This window comes from Protopterus annectens, chromosome 13.part0 (assembly GCF_019279795.1).
Source record: "Protopterus annectens isolate FY-2018-M chromosome 13.part0, PAN1.0, whole genome shotgun sequence".
Lineage (NCBI taxonomy): Eukaryota > Metazoa > Chordata > Ceratodontiformes > Protopteridae > Protopterus > Protopterus annectens.
The window spans coordinates 61,893,227-61,913,341 of NC_056747.1; the positions used below are offsets into that span (position 1 = coordinate 61,893,227).

General features: G+C 45.2%; 1 protein-coding gene across 2 annotated transcripts in view; it reads right to left on the bottom strand.

The window, feature by feature from the left end:
• LMNB2 (lamin B2) overlaps nt 1-20,115 on the bottom strand; it is an 859,966-nt gene that overhangs the window by 592,178 nt on the left and 247,673 nt on the right. For both annotated transcript variants that reach the window (XM_044090624.1, XM_044090623.1), the window contains exon 5: nt 19,494-19,664. In XM_044090624.1, the coding sequence (XP_043946559.1) occupies nt 19,494-19,664 (171 nt within the window). The remainder of the gene's footprint in view (nt 1-19,493; nt 19,665-20,115) is intronic.

A 20,115-nucleotide genomic window follows, 5' to 3' on the forward strand; every position in this document is an offset into this window, starting at 1 on the left:
ACATTTTCCCACATGCTTTTGGGAGACTTGAATTGTTTTGCAAATTTTAGCTGGGCCTGGATGCTTTTCTGTGTAAGAAAAGGCTTATGTCTTGCAACCCTACCCCACAGCCCAGACATAAGGAGAATACAGGTGATTGTTTCCACATGTAGTACACAACCAGTACTTGCCAGAAATTCCTGCAGCTCCTTCAGTGTTGCTGTAGGTCTATTGGCAGCCTCCATGACCAGTTTTCGTCTGGTCTTTTCATCAATTTTGGAGGGGCGTCCGGTTCTTTGCAACGTCACTGTTGTCCCATATTTTCTCCAATTTTTGATGACTGTCTTTACTGTGTTCCCTGGTATATTCAATGCTATAGAATTTTTTTTGTACCCTTCTCCTGACTGATACCCTTCAAGAATGAGATCCCTTTGATGCTTTGTTAAGCTCTCTGCAAACCATGACTTTTGCAGTAGTAGGCAACTGAGTAAGTCAGGAAAATCCTACTAGGACAGCTGAACTTTATTTGGGGTTAATCAGTCTCTCTAATTGATGGCAAGTGTGTACCAAAGACTGAATGCTGTAATTAAATCAAAAGGTGCTGCAATAAAGTACTATTTTAAGGGTGCACACACTTATGGAACCAGTTTCTTGTAAGTTTTTTATTTTTTTATATCCCCCCCCCCCCACAAATTTTTTACATCTCAAAAACCTGGCATTTTAACAGGGGTGTGTACACTATTTATATCCACTGCATGCACGTGGATCTACTTGAATTTATACGTGTGTGTATACACATATATATATATATATATATGTATGTGTGTATGATATATATATGTGTGTGTGTGTGTGTGTGTGTGTGTGTGTGTGTGTGTGTGTGTGTGTGTGTGTGTGTGTGTGTGTATATATATATATATATATATATATATATATATATATATATATATATATATATATATAAAATGTGTGTGTGTGTGTACATATATATATATATATATATGGATCTACGACTGTTGAACAAAATCACGTTTCCTCGAAATGGAAACTGGTGAGCACACTTTCAATAAAGTGTATTTTTACCAAAAATGTACCTTTGCGCAAGATTTAAAAAAGGCAACTAAGCGATTGGGACTGTTGCTTAGATTGCAGTACGGTGGAGATAAGGGAATATTCCCTTTTCCCCACTGTAGTGCTATCTCGGAGTGAAAATATAGAAGTAGGGGGGTGCAGGAGGGCTTGAACCCCTACATAAATGTGATTACTGTTTTTTTATTTGTCTTACAAGAAATACAATTATTAACTTTTTCTGATATCGGTCTGGAGCAAGAAAAAAGTTTCCCCAACAGGGTAATTAGCTTTATTGAAGACTTCGGATCTGAAACTCGAACACGAAAATCTCAGGAGTCGGCCGACCGGCAATTGCGAACTGCTTCTGCTTCGGGCACCGCGCAGCAAGAAATACTAAAGAAAACGGCATCGGCCGCAACTTTTATATCCCTGCCGACCTGACATTAGGGAAGGGGCGACAGCAGCCGATGCAGGACCCAAGACTTTGGAATTCAGGCTGACTGAGGGCAACCTGCCAGCAAGATTACCCAAATGTAATAACTGCAACAGTGAAACACGAAGAGCATCTCATAATACTGAAAAACATACAGGACACCAACACTGACTACAATGCAGCAGAAATGCATACAGAAAAAGAAAAGTCAAACCATATCAGTCTAAACCAACTATAAGCAGGGGTGCAAGCCCCCCTGCAACCCCCCCCCACTGCTACTTAAATATATCAACTCCAAGATCGCACTTCATGAATTATGTTGTAGTATAGTACATTAAAAGGGAACACGACTAAAATTACGAAAGAGTCATGAAGCATGTAATGGTAAGTTTGCCATTTTCTTCTGTGAAGTGAGATCTCAGAGTTGATATATTTAAGTAGCAGGGGTGCTTGCCCTCCTGCTTATAATTGTAGATGAGTAACATGTTTCTGGATGCATTTCTGCTGCAATACAGTCCGTGTTTATTTTGAAGTGAACCCAGATAGATAGATAGATAGATAGATAGATAGATAGATATTAGATATATCTTTAGGTTACATATTACTGGGAAAGTCCAACTTGGAACGGGTCAATTTTCAGCAGACGCTGAAAAGTGTGCAAGGTTTCACCAAAAGAAAAATCTACTGGGGGGGAAGCAGGGGGAATAGAATCCCCTGCATCAGAATCCTCATAGGTAGATAAGGGTAAATCCTGGTAATCGGACGGAACAGAAAAAAAGTTGTGTCTTACCATAACATTCCATCTGAGTTGTTGATGATCTTCCAGTCATCACTGATGGGTCCGGATCCGAGCCCTCGGAACAGAGTCGGCCTTATACCAAGCTTGCGTGCACCAAAAACTGTCAAGCTAAGCTGCTACCTACAATGCCCTTTGCTCAGTTACCTCAGGATCGAGTTTGCATGCAACATAAAGAGAAAGAATAAGCTAGAGGCCATCTCTGCGCAGAAACCCTAATACCACGAAGACTCAGATCATCTGCCAGGAACCTTAGGAAGGGGTCGGTGGGAGGGTGTGATGACTGGAAGAAGATCAACAACTCAGATGGAACGTTATGATAAAACATAACTTCTTTATCTGAAGTTGTTTTTATCTTCTTATTCATCACTGATGGGACTGAGTCCCCAGCTACTTGGAGAACCTGGGTGGCCCTTATGGAAGAACATTCCCGAGAACCACTGAAGTAAAGGCCGCTCTTTCCCTGGAGTTCAGATCCAATTTGTAATGCTTGATAAAAATGTGTGGTTTTGCTCAAATGGCAGCTGCACAAATGTCATCCATGGAGGCCCTGGAGTGGAAGGCAGCAGATGCTGCAATAGCCCTAGCTGAGTGAGCTTTGATTTGGCCCGGCTTAGATCTCTCTAAGTGAATAGGTGAAGGAAATGCAATCCCAGAGTCATTTAGACAAAGTAACTTTTGAAACTGCACCTCCCATTCTAAGACCTGCAAAGGAAACGTAAAGTTGGTCCGACTTGCGGAATGCTTTAGTTTTGTCCAGATAAAAGTGTAATTGTCTATGAACATCCAGGGAATGTAGGCAGTATTCTCCCTTGTTACAGTAATTTTGGAAAAACACAAGGAGCTCAATGGACTGGTTAATGGAAATGTCAAACTACTTTGGGGAGGAAGGATGGGTTAGTTCGCTGTCCTTAAGATCAGATAAGGGTTCTTGATGCATAACAATTGTAATTCCGAATTTCTTTTTGCTGAAGTTATAGCCACCATGTATAAGGATTTCCAAGATAAGAATTTTAGGTCACAGGTGGCAGCTGGCTCAAACTGGGGCAGAGAAAGAGTCTGCAGAACCCAGGACAAATTCCATGCCTCCACCGGTTGTCTAATGGGAGGCCTGCTGTAAAAAAATACCCTTCAGGAAGGTCTTGCAAAGACAAGAGGAAATTAGTGGTACTCCTTCAGACCCATTATGGAAGTTGGAAATGGCTGCTAGATAGACTCGGATGGTAGAAGCCGAGACACCCTTGTTGAACAGCTCAGCAGAATAATGAATAGTAGCCACGGGAGCTGCCAACGGGTCTAGCTCCTGATTACGTGACCAAATAGAGAATCTTTTCATTTATCTTTGTAAAGTTTTCTGGTGGATGGTTTATGAGAAGCCACAATAATATCCCGAACCGGTGAAGAAAGGGTTTCTTGCCTGGCAACTAACAGAAGTGGAGAAACCAAGCTGTCAGCTTGAGGGTGGACAGATTTGGAGGAGTCAGCCCTTGTGGGTCAGAAATGAGCTCCTGCAGAGTGCCTAGGATCCAAGGAGGTCGTAATAGATGAGGTAGGAGGAAGGGAAACCACATGAGGCCAAAATGGAGCAATGAGGATCACTTTGCTTCTCAACTGAATCGCCTTCCGCAGAAAGAGGGGAATCAGAGGAATCGGAGGGTAAGCATAAGAGAGACCTGTGGGCCAGTCGTGGGCTACGGCATCCCTCAGTAACTCCGAGAGGGGGAAAGACGGCAAAGTAGCTGCTGCATTTCGCATTTGAAGGGGAGGCGAAAAGGTCGCAGCATGGCTGGCCCCAGTGACTGAAAATTTCTGTCGCCACACTCGGGTTGAGAGACCACTCATGCGGATGAAGTATGCATCTGCTCAGTCCGCAATCACATTGGAGCTCCCCGGAATGTGTGTTGCGATCAGGAAGCGGTTGGAAGCTATCGTCCACTGCCAAATTCTCATGGCTTTGCGACAAAGGAGTTGAGACTTGGTCCCTCCTTGTTTATATACCAAACCAAGGACGTGTTGTCAGACTGGATAGCAATCATTCCAGAAGGAAGAAGCAGATGAAAAGCCTGCAACGTCAACAGCACCGCTCTTAACTCCAGGGCATTGATATGCAAATTGACCTCTACATCAGATAACATGCCTTGGACTGACTTTCCCTGGAAGTGGCCCCCCCACCCCATCAGGGAAGCATTCGTGGTCACCATGGCGCTGGGCTGTGGAACCTGGAAGGGAAGATATTAGTCTGTACACATCCACCAGAGGAGATCTTGTTTGCAAATGCTGGTGATGAGAATCTTTGAGTTCAGGGGGTGAAGATTAGGTATCCACTGGGCCTGAAGGAGCCATTGTAGTAATTTCATGTGTAGTCTGACTAAGGGGACTATGAGGATGGCTGCAGCCATAGATCCTAAGGCTTGAAGAATCTTCCTTGCAGACACCTTGCTTTGGCACAGTATCACCTGAACTTGTGCCCAGAGTCTCTGAAGCCTGTGGGGAGGAAGAGAAGTTAGGCTTGACTGCGTGTTGAATATTGCCCCTATGAATTCCAGTTGTGATGGATGGAGGTTTGATTTCTTCCAGTGTATGGTGATGCCTAATGACTCCACTAGGGGCAAGGTGTAGTAGAGGGCCCTGACCAGGAGATGCTTGGTGGATGTGGAGAGGAGCCAATCGTCTAGATATGGAAACACCTGGAATCCATAAAGTCTCAGATGAGCTGTTACCACTGCCAGACATTTCGTGAACACTCTGGGGGCTGTCGAGAAAATAAAAAGCAGGGCTTTGAACTGGTAGTAACTGGCTCCCAGCCGGACGCGAATGAGGGTCCTGGAGCACTTGTCCATCTTGATATGGAAATACACATCCCGGAGATCTAATGAGCACATCCAAACACCCTCCTGCAGACAGGGGAGGATGGACTGAATCGTGACTATGCAGAACTTGGTCTGAACTACTGATTTGTTTAGATGACTGAGAACCAGAATGGGCCTCCAGTCCCCTGTTTTCTTTGGCACCAAAAAGAATCTTAAGTAGAACCCTGATCCGCACTGATTTGAGGGGACCTTTTGGATGGCTCGTTTTTGAAGTAGCTTTCGTATCTCAGAAGCTGAATCCTACACTTTGACTGGGTGGAACATCGGGAAGGGATTTCGGAGGTCTTGGATAGGAGATTAGTGGAATATGGTAGCCTCTGGTAATGATTCGCTGGACCACTCATTCACTGATCGTTCGTAATGGACAGCCAGGTGCAGAGAGAAAGATGCCCCGACTGCTTCCAGAAGAAAGCAATCAGGCAGTGCCTCAGGAGCACTGATATGGTCTACCTGAGAAGGAATCTCTGGAGCCCTGGTTCCAGGGCCCCCTCTGCCTTGAAAGGGGTGTCTTCCATTAATGGAACCCCCTCTGCCTCTAAAGGAGTCCTCACCACATGGGTCTAGGAAAGGACCTAGAGACTTCTTGTGCCACATTTTCCCACTCCTCTCGTTCCTGGAGAATGATAGCTGAGGTTTGGAAAAACATAGGCCAACAGCAGACATGGTCTTCCCATCTTGCTCGCACCTGGCTAGTGTATCCTTGACCTTCGCACCAAACACAGCAGAGGGCTCGATAGGGGCATTTAGAAAGGAAGACTTGAAGGAGTCCGCGAGGTCAGTGATGAGACGTCACGCCTGGATGCGCATGACTATGCCTGCACCCGCAGCTCTAGCGCTCCTTCGGTTGCATGTGACAGCAAACTCATGGATGAATTAGGTATGGATTCTAGGGTGACAAGTTGTGAAGCAACCTTACCTCGTGCTCCATCAGATACTTGACCCGCTAGTGTTTCAGAGAGTTCGGACATAAGACCTCTCTGGAGCCTCGTAAAAATTTGCCATAAAGCTCAGAGACCTATCCGCGAAGGTCGCTGACGTAAAGACTCGCTTCCCTAACCTGTCCACTGCCCAGGACTCTGTTGGGCGGGTGAACAGCAGGACTCTCTTCTGCAAGGTACTTTTCGTGGCAACTGCCACCACCATAGCGACCACCAGCAAGCATCTGGACCAATGGGGTTGATCTGCTGGAGGGGAAAAAACGTGATCTCCTGGGGATGTCCTCAACAGAGTCGGGGTTCTTCTAAGTCCGTTGCACGATGAGCTTAACCAGCTCATCGGGGGGGGGGGGTCACCCAAATAGAGGGCCAAGAGCGAAAGGCCTGCAGGAATATGGATTCCTCTGAGGAAAGGGTTAAGCACTTCCAATCACCCCTCTGTTTCAAGATTTCCATGTCCCCGAAGGAGGCATCATCAGGGGCCGACCATGGGGACCCTTCTCCATCATCGTAGTACGTATCCTCTGAGTGACTCCTCTGGGGAGTCCGTGTGTCTACTCTTACACACCCATTTCTGAGGGGGTTCTTCAGTGGGAACATCCAAAGAAGACTCGGAAAGTGAAATGCCCTGAACAGGGGTCTCCTGGGCCTTGTGCTCTGGGAGTCCTGGGGGGGGGGTGGACTTTGACAGCTGCGGCTCAAAAGGAACTGGAGAAATAACCAACTGTGGAGGACTTCTGGCAGCAAGAGGCCTCCCCATCACCAGGAAAGTGGGCCCACCTGAAGAGGAAAGGGAGCCCGGAATCTAAGACTGAATCTGAACCGGGGTCACACCCCGCTCCAGACGGTCCGCCCTCAGGGACAGAGCCTCATTCAAGCTCAGAGCAGTAGTTACCCTCTGCTCCGAAGTCGGATCAACCCCCCTCCCCAAGCATGCGATTGAGGAAGGGTGGGCAACAGAACCAGCACCGATGGGATCTCGGAACCTCAGAGAGTTGCTATTGGTGCCGAGGACAGAATTCCTCTGTTAAAAATTGGGTAGATGAGCCTCGGAACTGAGGGATCCAAGGGAGGAGAGTAAATAGGGGTTGCTGGAAAAATAGACCCAAAGCCAGGAGTGGGATAAGGTCTAGCCGGATTTTAGACTCCCCTAGCAGTCAGCAGCTGATCAAAAATTCAAACCACATGCAATTCGGAAAAGCTCCTGGTGGATCTCACCGATGCACCTAAAGGGGAGTCAGCCGGTCCAAAAAGGGGCTGCAGGCTTGTCCGGCAAACTGGTCCACATTGGATGAGTATCGGGTCCGTGGTGTCTCAGAACGGCACCGATTCCAATTTTGCAACAGGTAACAACGGTATGGTCAGAGTCGTGAAAGGACAGAAGTCACTATAGGAGTGGACTATAGGAACAGTTCCGATGTCGTTGTCGGAACAGATAACTGGATCAAAATGGGCAAAGTCGGTGCCGATAAAGAATTGGAAATACTGGTCAGTATCGAGGACATCATACTGGTTGGTATCAAAGACGTAGGCAGTGCCATAATTGTTGGTGCTGGTGTGGGCACCGAGGCTACCTCGGTAAACTTCATTGGAGCCAAGCTCAGAGCCGATGTAGCATTCGGCACAGAGGAGGCAGTACAGTGTTCAGACGATGATTTATGAGCCTTGTGCTTATGACCTTTACCTCTGTCACCGGCTGGTGAAGAGGGGTCCAACTGAGGATGTTTCTTATCCGAAGCAGGAGGGGGTGAGACCTCTGTCGCAGAAATGGCCTCCGAGAAAGGCGAAGCAAGCAGGCCCTTTAAAATAAGTTTTGTTACGATGTTCATTCAGTGTCCACTGACTGAAACTAGCACAGATATCGCACGGGGGTTTCGCCGACAAATGCGGAACCCCCCTAACAGTAAACACATTCCTCATGGAGGACACTATTCATCAGTTTACCAGTGCAATAAGAGCAGTGTTTAAATCCTGTAGTTCCCTTCTTTTCAGACATTCTAAACACACTCTCGCACACAAGGGACAGGGAGGAAAGAGGAAATGGAGGAGAAAAAGTAAATACCAACAACGGTAACAAGATACCGTAAAGGTAGAAAGTTAGAGATACCAAAAAATTACCAACAATGCTAAGAGAGAAATATCTGTGGGTAGAGCAGCAGCAATATAGAACAAGTTATAAGGAAGAAAAAAAAAACTTTCAAACTACTAAATCTTTAAAAAAAAAAAAAAAAAAAAAAAAAAACACTTAGCTGGAGAGCTCGGTGAAAAGCTGCAATATGGCTGTGCAGCAAACGATATCAGAGGTAACTGAGCAAAGGGCATTGTGGGTAGAAGCTTAGCTTGAGAGCTTTTGTGCACGCAAGCTTGGTATAAGGCCGACTTAGTTCAGAAGGCTCACAACCAAACCTATCAGTGATGCTTAGGAAGAAGATTAACAACTTCAGATTATCAGATTCCTGATCAGAAGACTCAGAAGGAAAATCAGTTCTAGGTCTCTTAGAGGGATAAAGCTGACTTCCCCTAATTAAGGTAATAAGGTCTTCAGCCATTCTAAGCATTTTTTTTAGCGGTTTGAACATCTGTTTTCTAGGCGTGGTGCGAATTTTAGGCCTGGATGAAGATGATGGCATTGATTTAAAATGCAAGTATGTAGGCCTGAATACACCCTCAGAAGCCGGTGCCTGCACAGCGGCTCCGGACCCTTCCAAGGTACAGACATCCACAGGTTCCATAGTCGAAGAAGCATCTCGCAGCATACCGGACTCCGAATGGGTCTCACTAGATGCCTGCGAATCTGAAGTAGCGGTTATCAGGGGTTGCGAAAGCACCAGAGTACCAGCAGACTGGCGACTAGCTTAACGGAAGTGTCCTCGACAGTTTTGGACATATGCTGTCTGTCTCTGTCTTCATCCTTATGCTTTTTCGGAAGATCGGTAGTCGGATGGCTTAACGAAGCCATTTCGGAGTACTGAGACAGAGTACGAAAATAATTTGCTGCAAAGATAGCCCAATGACGAATAGTTTGTGGGTTGAACAAGGCACAAAAATAACACCGAGGGACGTTGTGGTCTGGGCCTAAACAGGGGATGCAGTACGAATGAAAATCTCTACAAGGCATTTGCTTTCCACAGGTATGGCAGTTAACTTTTACTGACATCTGTTGGAGCAAGAAAAAGGATCCTCAACGGGATACTTCTCTTTTTTGAAGACTTCGGGTCTGAAACTCTAATACAAAAATTTCAGGAGTCGGCCGACCAGCACTTGCGAATTGCTTCTGCTTCGGGCACCGCACGGCAAGGCAGACTGATGTAATGACGTCGGCTGCATGTTTTATACCCGTGACGACCTGACGTAGTGGAAGAAGAGAGAGCATCCGACGCAGGAATCCGAACACTGGTAATCAGGCCAGCTGAGGGCTACCTGCAGACAGATAAACACAAATGTGATGACTGCAACAGTGAAACACGAATAACATCTACTGGGAGAGTCACGCCTGGAGCAAAGTGTCGTTTCTTACGTTCCCTAGAATTAGACCTACCCGGAGAAGACAGAACCTGCTTAGATGACAACGGATCCAAAGGGAGATACTCCACTACAATGAGTTTCGGCACGAATCTCGGATCCAACCGAACTAGAACCAAACTCAAAGGAACCAAAATGATACTTCTCGAATCCCTTGGATCCGAAAGGGTCAGATCTGTAGGTATGGTGCCTACCCTCGGATCTGTATGTTTAGAGCAGAGATCCTTGTTATCCCGAAGAGGAAACCGAAGGTACTGGATCTGAGGGTTTCGGGTCCGAACCCTTGGATCCAGGAGTGGACTCCCTGAATGATCTGGGACTAGAAGATCTCTGATCCGAAAACTGCCCTGGCTGGAGCCGGATCTGAAGACCTAGGATCAGACAGCCTGGGACGCTTGGTTGCGGCCTCAACAGAAAGCGTCTTTCTAGCCCCAGAAGAGCCTGCTTTGGCCGGGGAACCAGTGATCAAGTCTTTAATCAGGAACTTGTTAAGACTGTCAACCAATCCTCGTGCGAGTCAGAAATAGACATTTTCCACCCACAAGAGGAGCATCTTTTAAAACCCAAAAGTTTATCCGACATAACCGAACCGTGAAACAACGAAGTAAAAAAAAACAAGCCAAAGTTCGAAAAACCTGATAAATCTGTCTGAAACACACACAACTTAAAACTAACTAATTACTTACACAAAAACTAGGCCGAAACACAAATCCTAACAGAGAGACAAGAAAGAAATGGTAAGAATCAACCGGGAGGGGATATCTAAGAAAGAAAAACTACCTGCTAACATTACAACCCAGAAAAAATACAAGAAATTCAAGAAACCTTTCAAGAAACACACTAAAAGGAGCTGAGCAATCTGCGTCTGAGTGGCAAACAAGATCTGAGGGAGTGTAGGGCAGCAGGGCATTAAGGGAGGGAAGGAGCTTGAGCTAAGCTGTGTTCGAGTATGCTGGCTCAGATCAGATAGCGGATACAAGACCCTAACATGAGGAATGGTGACTAGATAACAGCAAATTTAAAAACTTAAACCATGCTCTTCTTTCAGCTGATGACCTTCCAAGTGAATACCTAAAAATAGCAGCCAAAAGCACTGCCTATCCTGTCTCAATCTTTACATATAGGTCAATCTAGGTTTCCCATTGTTTTCTGTCTCTGGAAAAAGTCACACACTGCCCTCTGCACAGAGGAAATTACAAATTTAGACCTATAGCAATCTTATCTTTCCTCGCCAAAATACCTGAAAAATGTATTCAAAGACCAAATTACTGTTTTCCCAAAAATTCATCTCAAGAAAAATTTAAAATCCTCTCTTGATAATACAGCCACCGAAGTCACTTCTCACAGCAAATCATTAAGGTGATAATGGACGATAAACTTACATTAAACTAAAGTATACAAAACTGCACAACAAAAATTTGTGAAAAGCTAGCGGTTTTTTTTTTTTTTTTTAAACACAGCAAAAAACACTAACCAACACAACTAAAACTACACTTGCCACTACTCATCCCCTTCCCACCTGCCTGCGTTAGTTGCACTCGGGCTACTAATGCTCCTGCTGGTGGTAGTGCTTGAACCACTTCTGCATCCCTGAATGGGGATGATAAGCAGACACAAATTTAATGCCACCAACTGCGCTCCTTCTCTCTCTGCACTTTTCCTCCTTTTCTTTAAGCAGGCCAAATAAGTTAGAGCCACTAGACGAGGCGTTAAGAAAATTCACCCTGGAATTCTCTGTACAGCTAGTGACTGATCAGTGTTGAGCAGTGAGACATAAAGGCACTATCACTTCAGTACCTGTTGCCCTTTCAGCACCATTCACTGCATTGTAAACAGGTTGCAAAAATTGTTACTCATGGGACACTAAATGCTTAAGCAGCCCGCTGCTAATTAAACTGTCAGACACATTTTCCAATGACTGACAGTGCGTCAAAAATACACCACAATCTCAACATGTGCCCTACAGTTAAGTACCCTCAGTGTAAAGGCGGAGAACACACAGACCCACTTTCCCAAAACAGTCGAAAGAGCCAGACTTTCTATAATGTAGAATGCAGAGCTCTGTGGGATAGGGTTCTTTTTTGGGGCAGCTCCAGTGACAGCAGAGTCCAACATATGATTTTGCATCGAATCTTCCCAGTGCTAAGTGGTTCAAAGGTTCCTGCCTGGTTTCCCAACCAGAGGTACTACATTATTTTTTTCCCATGGTTTCTGCTTTGCAACAGTTGCCATTTTGTTCACAGGCAGTACCACACAGGAAGGTAATGGGAGTGGCAAATACATCCATCTAAGGCTGACGACAAGATAAAGGAGTAACTGGCCAATCCCCTTTTGTCTGCATAAGCCATAAGATTTCCTGGGATCAAAGGATGAGACTGTAAAATCAGCCTCTTTTCACAAGTGTTTCTTCCCACAGAGCCAATGGCTATAATTCCTCAGACAGAAATTATTCAAGGAGGAAGAGGCAGAGGAAGATTTGAGCCTTCCACATTGAAGTATTCTGAATTGGTCTGTAAAGAGGCAGGAGAAGGAGACATACAGGAAAATGATTCAGTGTAAGACTTTACAGTAGGAGGTGGAGACGGCAACAAGGAGCCATTGCCCAGCTTCAGTATCTGGGAATGGTGCAAAGGCTGCCAGCATCAAGAATCTAGAATGCTGTGTGGCCACCTACTGCTGACAGATGCCAATATTCTTGGAACCATGGTCTCAGAAAAGAAAAATTACAGTTTTGTACCTACCATAAATGTAGATGTCCGATAGGTATGCAACTGCAGTCCTGACATATGGGTTGTCCTGCCTCAGGCAGCCCTTCGGACGGCCGGATTCCAAAGTCTGGGTCCGGCGTCGGATGATGTCGCCCTTTCCCCGACGTCAGAGCGCCTGGGGTATAAAAACGTCAGCCGACGCCATCTTCCTCTGTTTCTTGCCCCAGATGCCAGGTGCCCTCTAAGGAAGGCTAAATTTTGAAAAAGAGAAAAAATTCCAGACAAGTACAACAGCATAAAAACAAATACACCATAAAAGATTATCCCAGGTAGCTAAAATGAGGGGTAGAAACCCAAAAGTATACCACAGAGGGGTAGGTGGGAGGGAAAACCTGACTGCAGTTGCATACCTATCGGACATCTACATTTATGGTTAAGTACAAAACTGTACTATGTCCTTCAAGGATGCAACTGCAGTCCTGACATATGGGTTGAATACCATAGCCAACCTGGGGGTGGTAGGCACCAAGACAAAGATGGTGTAGCTAAAATGCCCTGCAGGACTGCAGAGGCAAACCCTGCTCTGGACCTGGAGTATAAAGGCAGGTTGTAATGTTTGGAAAATGTATGCACGGAGCTCCATGTAACAGCTTCTAAAATGTCCTTTGTTGCCACTCCTCTTAAAAAAGCTGTGGAGGCGGCTGTAGCTCTGGTGGAATGTGGCCTGATGTCAGCTGGCACAGTTTTTCCATGAAAAGAGTAGCAGAATTGAATGCAATTTCCAATCCATTTAGAAATTGTCTGTTTGGAAATTGCTTTTCCCTGCAATCCAGCAGCGAAAGCTACAAAAAGCTGGTCAGATTTTCTGAAAGACTTTGTTCTGTCCAAGTAGTAGCGCAACTGTCTGTGTATGTCCAAGGTGTGCAGAAGTCTCTCTCCTTTATTTTGAGGATTGGGAAAGAAGGTAGGCAGGTGAATAGCTTGATTAAGGGACACCCTGGATACCACCTTTGGCATGAATGACGGATTGGTTCTCAAAGAAACTCTGTCCTGGTGAAAAATGAGAAATGGTTGTATTGCCATAAAGGCCTGTAGCTCAGAGACTCTTCTTGCTGAGGTTACTGCCAGAAGGAAGGCTGTCTTCCAAGACAGAAATTGCAACTCTGAAGATGCTGCTGGTTCAAAGGGAGGAAGAGTTAATTTTTCCAGCATGAAGTTGAGGTCCCATGCAGGCACTGGTGGTTTCTTTGGAGTGTTGATGTTCTTTACATCTCTTAGAAACTGTCTTAGCAATGGGTGAGAAAATACAGGCGGATCAGTGTTATAATTGGCAGATATTGCTGAAGCATGTATTTTTATGGAAGAATATGAAAGGCCATTGTGGAGCATTTCAGCCAAGTATTCCAGGATCTGTGGAATGCTCATTACTGATGGGTCTTGACCCTTTTTGCTGTTCCAGATAAGAAATCTCTTCCATTTTGCTGAGTATGTTTTTCTAGTGGAAGGTCTGCGCGCCTCCAGGATGATATCTTTTACCCTTTTGGAAAGTGTATCCCGAGTGATACTCATGGAATCTTCCAAGCTGTCAGCTTCAATGTTTTCAAGTTGGGGTGTAGTGCCCTGTAATTGTGCCGTGTCAGAAGAAGTGGCCATTGAGGAAGAAGCCACGGATTGGTGTGTGTCAAGCTCCGTAGCAGTGGGTACCAGTGTTGTCTTGGCCAGTCTGGAGCTATCACAGTATGACTTTCGGTTGCTCTGTCTTGATCTTTAGTAACACCTTGGTCATCAAAGGAAGAGGTGGGAAGGCATATAGTGTTAGAGAGTTCCAACTAAAGGAGAGAGCGTCCACCTTTCATGCTTGAGGATGGTACGTCCTTGTGCAAAACTTTTTCAGATGGTGATTGAAGTGGGAGGCAAAAAGATCTATATCCGGCCTTCCCCATGCTTGAGCTATTTGTAAGAAAATGTCTGGATGTAACATCCATTCGCGTGGATCCATGATGTTTCTGCTTAGGCTGTCCGCCAGAACACTGTCCTTCCCTGGTACAAACTGGGATTGTAACTATTTTCAATTGTAGGGAAATATCCCAGAGATTCATTGCCAGTCTGCAAAGAGGGTAGGAATGGGTGCCTCCTTGCTTGTTTATGTACCACATAACTGTGGTATTGTCTGTCTTTATTAGTAGATGGCCCTGATGCATGAACTTTTCGAAGGCCTTGATTGCATGTATCACTGCCAGCATTTCTTTTTGGTTGATATGCAGGTGCTTTTCTTTTTGTGTCCATTGTCCTTGAATGCATCTGCCCTCCATATGCGCCTCCCATCCATGGTCTGAGGCATCTGTTGTTATGGTTTGACTTGTATGAGGCTTGCTGAAAGGCAGACCTTTGTTTATCTGGCTTGCTTGAGCCCACCACAGAAATTCCTTTTGAAGGCATGGAATGAGTGGGATCAATGTTTCCAGGCTGTGGCTGTGCTGAGACCATAGACTTTTTAGATACCATTGTAGTTTTCTCATATGCAGCCTTGCATGTGGAATCAGAAGAATGCAAGATGCCATCAAACCCAGGGCCAGCAGGATTTTCCTTGCAGTCATCTGGTTGTGTGTTGCCAATCTTCTGAAGTATTCTGGTAATTGTTTTCGTTTTTCTTTTGTCAGAAACGTCATCTAGGTGTTTGTGTCCAGTGTGGTACCCAGGAAAGGTATTTGTTGGGATGGTACGAGACTTGATTTCTGAATATTGACTGTGTATCCCAAGGCCTGCAGTAGGTGAATGACATAGTCCAAGTTTGTTAACAAGGCTTGTTGGCTGTCCGCTTGTATAAGGCAGTCGTCCAGTTAAGGGTATATTTGTATCCCCTGAAATCTGCAATGTGCAATTACTGATGCCAGGCATTTCGTGAACACTCTGGGCGCAGTAGATAAGCCAAAGGGCAATGCTGAGAATTGATAATGCTCTGAGCCTGCAAGAAATCTGAGGTATCTTCTGCAACTTTGTCTGATTGGGACATGCAGGTATGCCTCCTTGAGGTCCAGAGTTACCAGCCAAGACCCCTTGCCCAGCATGGGAAGGAGTTGCTGTAAAGTCAGCATTTTGAATTTTGGCACAATAAGGCAAGTATTCAGTGCGGCAAGTCCAGAATGGGTCTCCATTGGTTTCTTTTCTTGGAACAAGGAACAGTCTTGAATAAAATCCCTGTCCTTGTTCTGCAGAAGGAACCTTTTCTATTGCTCTTATTTGAAGTAGGTTTGTTATTTGTTTGAGTGCCTCTGCCCTTTGATTTGGTGGCAGGTTTGGCCTGCCATGTCTTGTTGGCAGTGCATGAAAATGGAATCTGTATCCTTTGTCTATTATCTCCAGTATCCATTTGTCCTTTGTAATATTGTGCCAATTTTGTGAGAATAAAGATAATTTTCCGCCCAAAGGTGCTTCCAATTGAGCCCTGGATGGCGGAGTCAAAGTCAAGTCATTGAGATTGTCCTGGCGGAGCAGTGGAAGGTCCTGCCCCACCTCTCTGGTTCGGAGGCTGCCATTGACTTCCTCTGTATGAGCCTAGAGTTTGCCCTCTACTTCCTGCCACGTCTGTTTTTGCCTCTTTGAAATTTGTGTGCGTCAGGAAAGGACCAATGCTTAGAAGGCCAATTCCTGCTGAATCTTGGAGGCTGTACCTGGAGGAAATCTTTGACTGTTTGCACCGATTTTGCCTTTTCCTCTATTTTCTTTAAAACCTCTTGTGCAGTAGTACCAAATAGCTTATGTTTCTCTAGTGGTGCGTCCAAAAGCTTAATTTTCACATGGTCTGGCAATGTTTGTTCCTTTAACCAAGCATGTCTACGTATGACCGCACCTGTCATTGCTGCTCTACATGAAGCTTCCAATGCATCATATCCACACTGAAGGAAATGGCTGCTAACCTGCTTAGTATTATGAACCAATTCCTGTAACCCCTTTCTATCTAATGGTTCAGGGGAAGCCAGTTTCTTTTGCAAGTCATCCAACATGTATTCCTAATACTGAATCATATGAAATTGACAATTTAATGCTCGCATACAAAGGGTGGAAGATGTATATACTTTCTTGCCCCACCTTTCTAAAGCCCTAGAATCTCTTTCAGAAGGGAGTGGGTTCTTAGCAGTAGAGGAGGAAACCCCTTTAGGCCCCTGAGAAATAGTTTCAGGGTCAGCAGTATGGCCCTTGTACAGAAGTTGATGTGTGTCTGGGACCCTGTAGTACCTGTCTGGCTTGACAGGAGCAGGGGGGAGGGAGTCAGGGGAGACACTAGATTCTAAGTACACATCATCTAAAACATTTAAAACTGGAGGAATAGCTAAGGGTCTATGCTGAGGTAGCTTTAAAAATTCCCTTAACCTTTTCCTAGAATCTGAGTATTCTTGGCCTTGCCATTTGAAGTGTTCCCTCATGGAATGAAGCGTTTCCCCAAAGGAAAACTCCTCAGGAGGAGAAGCAGAGGGAATAGATTCATCCGCATCAGAATCCTCGTAGTCCGGGAAGGCCTCCTCCTGGTAGTCTGAATGTGCAGAGTCACCTGAGGCCTCATCGGAGGACTGGGAGTCTACCTGCTCAACCCTAGGCCTCTTGTCAGAAGGCGGCTGAGAGCCTCTATCTGGATGAGGCTGTGAACCCCTAATTAAAGAAATAAGGTCCTCAGCTAAACTTAAAATTTGAGAACCCGAAGTGGATCCCAGAGAAACAGATCTTGGAGGGAGAGACTTAGCCTGTTTGGCAGCCTTAGCACGTGTGTAGGCCTTAATGGACATAGGCACTAGAGGCCTGGCAGCCCCACGTGCTGGAGTAGTCTTATCAACAGAAAAGGTGTCAGATATATCCTGGGCTACGGTCTCAGAGGGGAGAACAGAAACCGGCACCAAGCTGGCCTCCGGTACCGACGTAACTGGTGGAGCGGTGTCGTCAGTCTGTAGCGGTTGCGAAACCGGCTCAGAAGAGATCGAGACACTCGCGGTAGGCCTAAGCGTGGTGTCGGCAGAGACCGCGGGTGTCGGGCCTTATCCTTCCGTTTTTTAGGTAAATGTGCTGTTGGAAGCTCCGACGGCATGATATAACAGAAATCTTCCCCAAAATAATCCTGTGCAAACTCTGACCGACGCCTAAGAGTGCGTTTATTGAAAGAGGCACAAGCTGCACAGGCCGAGACGTTGTGTTCTGGGCCTAGGCAGGGTAGGCAGTAAGAGTGGAAATCCTTATGAGGTATTTGTTTCCCACAAGTTAAACAATTAACTTTTTCACTTTTATCTGACATCGGCTGAGGCAAGAAAAGGTCCCCAACGGGGTACTTAGCTTTTTTGAAGACTTCAGTAGCTGAAAACACAGGAGCTGGTTGACCGGCACTTGCGAACTGCTTCTGCTTCGGGCACCACGCAGCAAGAAAGACTAAGGAAGATGGCGTCGGCTGACGTTTTTTTACCCCAGGCGCTCTGACGTCGGGGAAAGGGCGACATCAGCCGACGCCGGACCCAGACTTTGGAATCCGGCCGACCAAAGGGCTGCCTAAGGCAGGACAACCCATATGTCAGGACTGCAGTTGCATCCTTGAAGGACATCTTAGAATTGGTACTACAAAAGTTGGCACCTATGCTGTGCCCAAGCAATGGACAATCTGATCCAAAAGCCATACTTACAAAGCCAAACTGCAGTGAAAGGTTAGTGTCAACAGGAAGTTAGGTATAGTCTCAAATAACCACTTAAAGTGGGCCTGAGGAGGAGGATTAAATTTAACAGGGGTGACACTATTCCATGCCAGCTCAGAACAAGACAGGGACAAAGTAAGACCCACAAAACAATTTTCCAAATCTGAAAACACTTAAAACACTTGCTAGCATGCTTTGGCATGTGCACACACAAAGCATTAAATCTAGCACCTTACCTAGGCTTTACTATAACCCTAAACATACTCTAACTCTATCCCCTAATTTAACCCCTCACACTACGTTGCCCGTTCGAATTCTCAGAGCGTCTTCTGTGTAGCGACATGCGTCAATGGGCATTCCCTCATTGAAGGTTGTGCGTTAGGCCCGGCAAGCCAGTGCGTAAAAATCTACTGCCAATCATTAGCGGACCGGAGTTCCGCTGTGGCGAGCCCTAACCGGGAAAAAACAAAAGACACAAACAAACACACACTACAATAAATACATGCACTCGCACATGTTCCCACCTCAACCCACTTACAGTACACACAAACTTCTGAACCTTGGGTTAATAATGTCCAGTTCACTGGATATACTTACCTGCTCCAACACACTGTCAAATGAAACACTGTTCAAAAAGAATATCAGACAATAGGTTTCAAGAGTGGAAGCAACACTGCAGGTTATAAATATGTCTGAAATTATGGGTGTTACCTGCACTTCAAAAGGGGATATGGACTAGATTTACTTTGACCAGTCCCCTAAAAGCATCATTCTTTGCTCGTCTTCTGACATGACACCATGAAGGAGAAATGGAGGACAAGGGCCAAAACCCTCACTATGTGAAGGTAAAACAGTGTAAATTCTGCACTCTGACCGGCCTCTTAACTCGGTCCTTCGCAAAATGCACTACCATTCATTCGCCCAAATGTCACTCGTGCAGTGAGATTTCATCCCAAACTGCAGTGTCAATTGCTGCATTCCATAGTGCGTCTCTGACAGATTCCTCAACCAAGTCAATAGTCAAACCTGGATCAATAGAGCCAATACAAGGCAAATGTAACTCTGATTGCCTTTTTACTCCACAAAGCCCAGACTTCAATGTCAATTTGAATAAAGGTCAAACTGGCTAGTACTACTGTGATATGACAACTTTAAACATGTTGGAAAAAAAAATCAAAACCCCTTGTAATCTCTATTTTAAGGGCCATTCAAAACATGGAGCACACTAGAAGTGCAGAACACCCTTTAGAGAACAAGATTTCGATGCCAGAGATGGCCCAAATATTTGCTGTGCACATATACAGACTTCCTATATTAAACATGTGCAACCTAAGCTGTACTACACCAGTGCTCTCCACACTTTTAAAGATAAATTCCAGTTCCAAACAAACTAAAAATGTCTCAATGTATATTAATATAAATGTAACAGCTACACACTTCTAAACAAGTAGCCCTTTTGATAATGCAAACCACAAGGACTAAAGCAACAAAAAAAAAAATATTTTTTTACCTTGACATGGAAAGTTTGTTCCAGCTCTTCCTTGTATAATCTAACTTGCTCATCATGTTGGTTTCTCAAATCTTGCAAAGCCTGAGCCAGTTTGAATTCATACTCCTGCTGACGACCTCCATCCACCTCAACGAGACGCTTTTCAGTTCGATGTCTGCTTTCTCGTACCTCCTTAAAAAATTGCAAAGCACTGTATAAGAAAATTTTTATACCTTTCACAAAAATAGAAAATGTTACCTCAAGTTCTAATCAGAATGCTTTCTTAAACAGCAAATGAGAGAGAGACTCCTAAATGTACTCCTGCACTTCTCCAGGCCAAGCTCCAATTACAACTCTCATATCACCTCCTAGTTTTCCATCTGCGCCCATAATTTTGCCCACTCTTGCCCTCTTATCAAGGTGAAATCAAAACAGTAAACCAATTCTTGCTGACAAACAAATTACAATTACAGCAACTTATGCTGTTTTACAATAGAACATTCAAGCAGCTGATGCAGTGAAACTAAGCAACAATGTGTACAGGTACCTAAGTGCGAATTGTATAACGTAAGGAGACAAACTCTACGTACTTCACAAACAACCCCCTATACACATGTTGAAAATACTACTGCCATGAATCTAA